At 44.3% G+C, this 9361-nt stretch overlaps 1 protein-coding gene across 5 annotated transcripts in view; it reads left to right on the forward strand.

Annotated features, from left to right (window-relative positions):
• The window catches only part of sec22a (SEC22 homolog A, vesicle trafficking protein), a 63165-nt gene extending 58518 nt beyond the window's left edge, over positions 1–4647 (forward strand). For 4 of the 5 annotated variants that reach the window (XM_080199514.1, XM_080199515.1, XM_080199516.1 and 1 more), the window contains exons 6-7: positions 1206–1271; positions 3277–4647. In XM_080199514.1, coding sequence (XP_080055640.1) covers positions 1206–1271; positions 3277–3477 — 267 coding nt within the window. In that variant the 3' untranslated portion in view covers positions 3478–4647. The remainder of the gene's footprint in view (positions 1–1205; positions 1272–3276) is intronic. The other variant, XM_080199519.1, reaches the window with a different exon arrangement.
• Positions 4648–9361: the final 4714 nt, after the last annotated feature.

The raw sequence follows: 9361 nt of genomic DNA on the forward strand, positions 1-9361 counted from the left end.
TATACATGTACTGCAGGGGGTTGGGCCTAACCAAAGGGCATTGAGGCCAGTTGTAGATACTCTACCCCCACAACCAGTCTCATGTTGCGTTAAACTCTCAAGATCAGTAATTAACCCGGAGCCTCTGTGGCTTTGTACAATACAATACGTGTTGACAGCAGGGAGATACCTTAACAATTCTTAATGAACGTTGAACCCATGGTTTAGTTCCCTTTTATTGTTTGTTGTGGATTTTTTTTGCATGCAACACTCCCAGTTTAGGACACGATATCAGCAGGAAGCATTGACCAGTCAGATTATTACAAAGGCAGCTGAGGAGAAATGTCTCCACTCTTCCAGCTTCAGAAGGCCTGACTGCAAAAGTAAAACTTGCAGCTTTCTCACACCAATTGATTTTGAAATGTGAGAGTTGATGCTTAATAGAAAAGGTTGAGGCACTTCACTTGGGATCCGAGGAATCAACAGAAAGACTGCTTTCGTTCCATCTACCAGAACCAAATTCAAATTCTAAATCCAATTTAAGGTTAAACTTGATAACTGCAGAGACAAACAAGTGGTACAGAACCCCAAAAAAAACAAATAATTTTATTAGTCACAAGTAAGCATACATTAACACTGCAATGAAGTTACTGTGAATATCCCCTAGTCGCGACAATCCAACCTCTGCTCAGGTATATTGAGGAAGAATTTAGCACAGCCAGTGTAGCTAACCAGCATGCCTTTTGGACTATGGGAGGAAACTGGAGCACCTGGGGAAAAACCCACACAGATATGGGGAGAACGTGCAAACACCACACAATCGTCTAACGCCAGAGCTGAACCCAGGTCCCTGGTACTGTGAAGCAGCAGTGCAAACCACTGTGCCAGGTAAAAGGACACCAGCAATAGCCCAACAGTTTCTCCTCATCTATGTCCTTAAATTTAATTAAGGAATACTTTTGTGACATTAAACCAGATACCAATTTAAAAGATTAGATATATTTATGTCCCTCCTGTCACTTCCTGTTTGAATCCGTGTCATAAAGAAATGTGAAACTAAGTTAAAATGTTCATCTAAATGATTGTATTAACTGTGCTGCTGAATGCTCAGCAACAGCTAGAAGAACCTGCGATGTGGATGGTGCAGTTTCCCGGAGGGAGTGTTTTCTCCTGTGCCTTCTATGTTCCTCCGCACTCTGACACAGACTTGTTCTTAAATCAAACAGGACGATGAGGAGGAATTCAACAATGTTGCTGTATTTTTCATTGGGACTGCTGCATGTTTGTACCAGGTAGGTTTCCGGTCATTGAGTAACTTCAGATGAACCTTTTTTTTAATGGGTGGGTGGTGGTTGGGCGCATGTGTGGGGGGAAAAAAGAGTGCAGCCAGGTGTCTGATGCATGTGGAAACACGTCACTATCTTGGAGTCTCTGAACAAGACTGCTGAGAAATCCCTTCAGCTAGAATGTCTGTTCTCTGGATTATCATTATGTTCTTGTTACCATTCTTGCCTTTAGCCTTGAATAATACCGCTTGCGTAGACCTTACAAAGTTAAATGCGATAGTTAATGTGATACATAAAGTAAACATTCACTCCAGCTGCGTCAGGCTCGGGGGAAATAAGCTGTGTATGTTGAGTGCAGTAAAGGGCAGATGTCGCTAAAAACTACTTCTTTACACAAAGGGCAATCAACAGGAAGAATAGGTAATGTAGGACATTTGTGAATAGCGAGCTGCTATAATAAGAGGTCTAAGGTTGATTTCCTGGAAGAATAAAATTAAACGGTTACTTTCATTGCAAGAGCAGGTTATGATGTTATTGGATCCCTTATTCTAATCCGCATTCCTCAGTGAGCTACAATTTTGTAAAGTACTGCCTTTGGTCACTTCTGGAATCTCGCTTATGCCAACTGAATTGAGCCTTGTTTTCGACTGCACAGATGCACTTAGAAAGAAAAATAGTACGTGCATTAACTTGGCGCCTTTTACATCCACAGAATGCCCCAGAGTACATGATAGCCAATAAATGACCTCTGCAGTGCAGTCTTTGTCATTGGATCAGCACGGCAGGCAGTTTGCAGATTTGTCTTTCTCTTTTGATACTTGCCAATGCCTGCAGTAAATTGTACCAGGCAGGTTTCTGTCACAGTCTGCACTGTGTTCTGTAACTACTGTTGAACTTTGCAAAGGTGATGTAAGGAGCGCGACTAAAGTAATACAGGACCAAATGCATTCATGGATGAGATGTGATAAGGTACTGCTGTTTTCTTTTATGTACTGTGCCATTTAGATTGTAATTTCTTTCAACTCTCCTGCATGACAGTAAATACTGCAGTGGACGTGGTGCCAAGTATTGAGATTCTGCAGTAGTTTTTGAACAAAAGCACACCAGGCATACCTGTGTTTGAATGAAGAAGTAACTGCACAGCAGAAAAAGGAACAGTTTGCCTCTGTCTAGCTCAACCCATGAGGAAAATCTAGTTAAAGTCACCATAAACTGACGCACTGAATTATTTACCGTGTGTGAAATTGTTCCATCTGAATTCAGAATTTGGGTGGCACAGTGATTAACATTGCCTCACAGCGCCAGGGACCCAGATTCAATTCCAGCTTTGGGGTCTGGAGTTTGCACATTCTCCCCACATCTGCATGGGTTTCTTCCAGATATTCCGATTTTCTCCCACACTCCAATGACGTGCAGGTCAGGTGGATTGGCCATATTAAATTGCCCCTTCAGCCCGAGATGTGTAGGCTGGGGATTAAAGGGCTAAATGGGTTACAGGCTTAGGGCAGTGTAAGATACTTTGTCAGAGGGTTGGTGCAGACTCGATGGGCTGAATAGCCTCTTCCTGCACTCTAGGGTTTCTGTAATTCGACGAATTCTCTTAGTTCTTCACTTCTGAGTCGGAGTCATTATCGCTGGTTAGAAATATTCAATATTGTCAAACAGTTTGTTAATAAATAGTTAACTTTTATCTGTTAGAATGAATAGGTTAAATAAAGTCTCCTGATCTCTCTTCTTTGTGGTAAACATGCCTGGCTACTTCAGTCTCTGCCTGTAACTCAATTGTCTAATCTCTGGTATCACTTCATCTCATTTTAGAATTGGGTTTTAAACTGAATTGGTCATTTTTTTTTTCAGTTTGGGGAAGAGACAAAAGCATGATTTGTTATTTGTACTGCCGATGCCATGGGGATGAATTCTGTTATTGCACCAGGCTTGTTTTACCTCCAGATTGAATCTTCCAAACAAAAAGTTGTTTTTTCTTTAAAAAAAAATCTCGATTTTCTTTCAGTGTTACCTGCTGGTATGCTGCAGCGGATGGAGGAATTTGAAATCGTTTCTGATGTTGGGTTTGGTCTGCCTGTGCAATCTGTACCTGCACGAACTCCGCAATACCTGGCAGATTCTGTTTCACGTCACGGTGGCTGCCTTCGCCACTCTGCAGACTCGAATGAGGCAGCCGCAGGGAAAAGCCCCAGATTACAATGTCTGAGACTCTGACTATAGAAGGTGCTTGTTTCAGGAGATTTATGATTCCATGGGAAGTATATGTGATCTGAGACAAAGAATTTGGTTTTTTTTTATAAAAAAGGGACAAGTACATTTAATGGGCCAAATGGGGAAGAATTTATTCGCATTCTTCAGTAATGTTGTGGCCAAATGCTGCCACTCTAAAACTGAAAGCTACTAATCAAAATTGTGAAGGCGAATTTCTTCTGTAGGTTCCTTAATATCTTATTGCTGCAATATATGTATAAAAGTCCACCTGTCTTGGTGTGGAATTAGAAACATCCTGGATGTTACATTAGTTCTTTGTTTGGATTGAACTGGTGTGAGATTTCTTTTCCTTTTATTCTACTACTAGTGTTTTCAGTTTATTTTTGATCCTCTTCAGAAAGCAGCGTTTCATACTCGGGGCATGAGCCTCTGGGCTCTTCATGACCACAGATCACAAGGGTGTCTGCAGAGACTTGAACAAGTACCAGGGGAAACTGAGGGGGGAGGGGGGTGGCGCTGACTCTCTAAGTTGTAACACCAAGGGTCCATCTTCCCCCATCAGCTGCATGTTACAGATCACACACTTGTGAAGAAAATCAGGGGAGTTGTCTTCTGCATCCGAATCAATATCTGTCCAACATTCCTTTTCCAGCCAGCCACTTGTTGTTTATGGCGCTCCTTTCTGAATTTGCCTGTGTTATTTCCTCATTTAAACTTGCTCCCTTTAGTTCTAACCCTTTCTGCTCTACCCAGAATCCACAGAGGCAAGGGAACTGACTGCCAAGCTACTTTGCCAGTGCCATCCTGTAACTGAGAAAAGGCTAAATATAAGTGTGCCTCAAATTTTTATTTGCACGGAGATGCAGTTGTGAAGAATGGAGCCTTTGTTTTAAGCCGTGCCTTTCTGAGTTTGTCAGCAAATGCGGGATTGAATCCGTTTTCTCCTAGACTGTGACACGATATCCTGCTACACCCACACATTATGTCACCGTACTGCCTGCTGGGATCTCGATTCTTTTCCAATCGGGTATTCACAGTTGTGGGTGAAGCGTGTAATCTTTTTGGGAAAGTACAATATGAGCAGATGTCTATATGCAGTACATGAATATGGTCCAAACATTTGTTGAAAACTGGTAAGAAATAAAATAAGTAAGGTATATATTTAGAGGAACTAGTAATGTCAAATGCTTTCTCCAGTACAAAATGTATCTCATTATATATATCTGTTGACCTCAATATGGCAATTCCAACGGAATAGCTATTCCCCACCTTCCCATCAAAAAATAATTTGCTGTGTAACTTTTTCTAGTGTTATTCAGCCTAAAATTGCACACCTGCATCCTAAATAAAAACAGAACATGTTGGAAAAACCCAGCAGGTCTTCAGCATCTGTGGGGAGAGAGACAGTTAACGTTTCAGTTCTGTGATCTTTGGGGACTGGCAAAGCTTAGTATTGTAATAAGTTTGGAACAAATAGAGTTATATCCTAACCCTTTGGAGCCAACTTTAGGTCCCATTGTTTCTTTGCTGTTCCTGGTACATGTTTGGTCCATTTGGAGCTGGAAGGCATAGATCAGGCTGTAGCTTACTTCTCCACTGCCTCCTTTGAAATGAAGCAGTGGGTTGAGGCAACAGCCCCTTGGTGTTCATCCAGCAGAAGCTACTCTTCAATTATAGGCAGTAAAATGAAACAAAACTTAGTTCAACAGATAAATCAAATAAAAAGGCTTAATAAAGAAACTTCATTACTCCAACACTTGAGGCATCACACTGGGCCATTCCAAGCTCCCGACAGTTCCCAGCAAATTCCTACTTGTGTTGAATCAGCTGACCACCACATCATTCTGTCATTGGTTACATGGTCTACTGGGTCAGCTGACCGTTATAGCTTGTTGCCATAGCTCAAACTGGAGCAGGTCCAATGTTATCACTGGTTACCTTCCAACAGTTGGGGAGACCAAATAACAAGTTGGGGAGTGGGGGGGTGCGGATGGTAGGAATGGAATAAGGCAAGGAAACGAGCGTTGCAACTTTGTTAGTCAGGACTCCCTATTTTGTACACAAGCAGTAAGTCGAAAAGGAAGATGCGAATGTGAACTTAGGGTGATTGTCAGACTCCCAGGTTGGAAGCCCACCTTCAGGACATAGGGAAGCAGAGGGGTTATTTACCCTCGTAAGTCTGTTCCACCGTTCGTGTGAATTCATGACTGATCTGCAACCTAATGCTAAATACCGGCTTTTGCCCCATATCCCTCTACCATTGGGGAGCGAGAGGAGGAGTACGTACACTTTGTCCCACAGACAACTTGACATCCCATTAAATTGATTCAAATTGCTCGTGTCTGACTTAGCTACCACATTAGTTTTGCTGAAATGTCAGATTCATGGGTTGAATTTCAATGATACAGATGGCGTAATCCCTGGCAGAGTTTTAGATTTCATCTACCTTGAATCGTGCCTGAAGTATCAAAATCTGTATCAAATAATTTCAAATAAACCTGGTCTCAGCTCATAAGAACATAAGAAATAGGAGCAGGAGTAGGCCATCTAGCCTGCCCCGCCATTCAATAAAATCATGGCTGATCTGTCGTGGCTCAGTTCCACATTCCCGCCCTCTCCCCATAACCCTTAATCCCCTCGCTTATCAAAAACCCATCAACCCGCGTCTTAAAAATATTTAGCGAGGCAGCCTCCACCACTTCAACGGGCAGAGAATTCCAAAGATTCACCACCCTTTGAGTGAAGAAGTTCCTCCTCAACTCCGTTCTAAACCGCCCCCCCTTTACCTTGAGGCTGTGCCCCCTAGTCCTACTGTCCTTTCTGAGCGGGAAGAGTCTCTCCACCTCTATCCTATCCATCCCATTCATCATCTTATACGTCTCAATGAGATCTCCCCTCATTCTTCTAAACTCTAATGAGTACAAGCCTAGTTTATTCAGCCTCTCCTCATAGCTCAACCCCCTCAACTCCGGTATCAGCCTAGTAAACCTCCTCTGCACTCCCTCCAAGGCCAAAATATCCTTGCGTAAGTGCGACGACCAAAACTGCACACAGTACTCCAGCTGCGGCCTCACCAATGCCCTATACAGCTGCAGCAAGACCTCCCTACTTTTATATTCAATCCCCCTCGCTATGAAGGCCAGCATCCCATTTGCCTTCCTGACCATCTGCTGCACCTGCAGGCTGGGTTTTTGCGACTCATGCACAAGGACCCCGAGGTTCCTCTGCACCGACGCCTGCTGCAGTTTTTCGCCACATAAGTACCATTATTCCTACCAAAGTGGACCACCTCGCACTTGCCAACATTAAATTCCATTTGCCAGTTCCTGGCCCATTTGCCCAGCCTATCTAGATCCTTCTGCAGACTCTCCACACCCTCCGCGCAATTTGCTGTTCCACCAATCTTGGTGTCATCAGCAAATTTCGACACCATCCACTCAGTTCCCTCCTCCAGATCATCTATATAAATGGTAAATAGTTGAGGCCCCAGCACCGACCCCTGGGGCACTCCACTCGTCACCAACCGCCAATCCGAATAGTACCCATTAACCCCCACTCTCTGCTTCCTATTTGACAACCAATCCTCTATCCACGCTAACACCCTACCCCCAACTCCATGCCCCCTTACCTTCTGCAATAACCTCTTGTGAATTGCAACTCCAGCACCAATTTGCTCAATGAACCCAAAGAGAACACAGTGCGGACTTGCAACTTATTCATGATTGACGTAAGTGAAATCAATAATATATGCAGAGCATTTCAAATTTCCAATATCCGAAATGAACCAGAAAACAAATGTAAATATCCAGCTCAGTGGGATTTCCCTTGTTTGTTTCCACTCTTACCTATTCAATTGCAATTAGAACATCTCCAACAATTTATTCTCACCCTTGTATTATTACCTGTAGCATCTCTAAGAATCTATGGATGGCATGGTGGCAGTGGTTAGCAGTGCTGCCTCACAGTGCCAGGGACCCAGGTTCAGTTCCAACCGTCTCCAACATGACTCCATTTAACTGTCGCCCTTTGACATTCAGTAGCGTTGCCATCACTGATCCTGCAGTGGAGGTTACCATTAACCAGAAACTGAATTGAAGCAGCCAGCAGGTCAGAGGCCAGGAATTAAGTGGCAAGTTACCTGACTCTCCAAAGCCTATCCATCAGGCTCAAGTCAGGAACGTGATAGAATGCCTGGATGAATGCAGCTCCAATGGCACTCAGGAAATCTACACCATCCAGGACAAAGTGGCCCTGCTTGATTGGTACCCCATCCACCATCAATCTCTCCAGCAGTGCAGCAACTCACCAAGGCAACTTCAGCAGTACTTCCAAACCAGTGGCCTCCATAACCTAGAAGGCCAAGGGAAGCGGATGCATAGGAACATCACATCACCTTTTTGGAACTGTAGTGTTAATCTTTCACTGGCGCTGGGTCAAAATCCTGGAACTCCCCCACTAACAGCGCTGTGGGTGCATCTACACCACATGGACAGCAGCAGTTCAAGAAGATAATTAACCGCCACCTTCTCAAGGGCAATTAGGATGAGCAATGAATGCTGGCCTAGCCAACAATGCCCACATCCAATGAAAGAGTAACATCCAATTCATCCTCAAATTGAGCCAATCAGTCCTAAATCCACTTGACTGCAAAAAAAAACCTGTTTCCACCTCTATAATCTTGTCTGTCTCTGACGAGCAGTCCTCTGACAAAACCCTAATCCCAACTATTCCAATGCCCCTCTGACTGGCTTCTAATTCTTAGTTGTGTATGTAAGATGGTCCATTTAATATTTAACTTTGCTCTACTATTAACTTTTAGCTTTTTTCAGCCTTAGTCAATAGTGGGGCAGCACAGTGGTTAACACTGTCACCTCACAGTGCCAGGGACCTGGGTTCGATTCCTGGCTCTGGTCACTGTCTGTGTGGGGTTTGCACATTCTCCCTGTGTCTGCGTTGGTTTCCTTCGGGTACCCCGGTTTCCTCCCACAGTCCAAAGATGTGCAGGTTAGGTTGATTGGCCAATCTAAGTTGCTCTTTAGTGTCAGGGGGATTAGCTAAGGCCTGGTTGGGATTGTGCTCGGTGCAGACTCGATGGACCGAATGTCCTCCTTCTGCACAGTAAGTTTCTATGATTCTACAATAAACAAGCTGCCAGCTTGTCACAGCTGTCCAGTACTCTGGCCATCGTGGAACTGGCGTACCATCTGAATGAATTTGAGAGGGCAGCCGAACTTTGACATGATCCTCCACAGGCCTTGTCGGCTTACAATGTCGAAGGCTTTCGTGAGGTCAACAAAGGTTGTGTAGAGCTCGCGATTCTGCTCCTGACACTTCTGAAGTTGGCACGCAGCAACTCACCAAGGCAACTTCAGCTGCACTTCAGTAGTCCCACGACCTTTGTGGAAGCCACACTGTGACTCTGGAAGCAGGCCCAGCTCCAGATGGATGACCAGACGATTTAGCAGGACTCTTGCAAGGGTTTTTCCTGTGATGGAAAGCAGCGAGGTTCCTCAGTGGTTCTCACATACTTGCCGATTGCCTTCCTCTTGTAGAGGGTACGATAGAAGCATCTTTAAGTTCCTGAGGAATGGATCCTTCTTCCAAAAGGACTGGAACAACTTGGTTTTCATGACCGGCTACTACCGGTGGGTCATCCGTGGCGCTGTTGACGTCAACCTGGGGAATCCTGTCTATTGCCTCATCATTAATAGATGATGGCCGGTTGAGGACGGCTTCAAAGTATTCAGCCCATCTCTGCAGGACCTGAGCCTTCTCTGTAATGAAAGTTGTACCATCTGTACTCAGGGGGGTGGGGGGGACGACTCCAGAGAGATTGAGGTCCGTAGAGAGTGTTGAGGGCTTCATAGAACTGTTTCAAG

Source organism: Carcharhinus amblyrhynchos, chromosome 11, assembly GCF_965287045.1.
Source record: "Carcharhinus amblyrhynchos chromosome 11, sCarAmb.v2.hapA, whole genome shotgun sequence".
Taxonomy (NCBI): domain Eukaryota; kingdom Metazoa; phylum Chordata; class Chondrichthyes; order Carcharhiniformes; family Carcharhinidae; genus Carcharhinus; species Carcharhinus amblyrhynchos.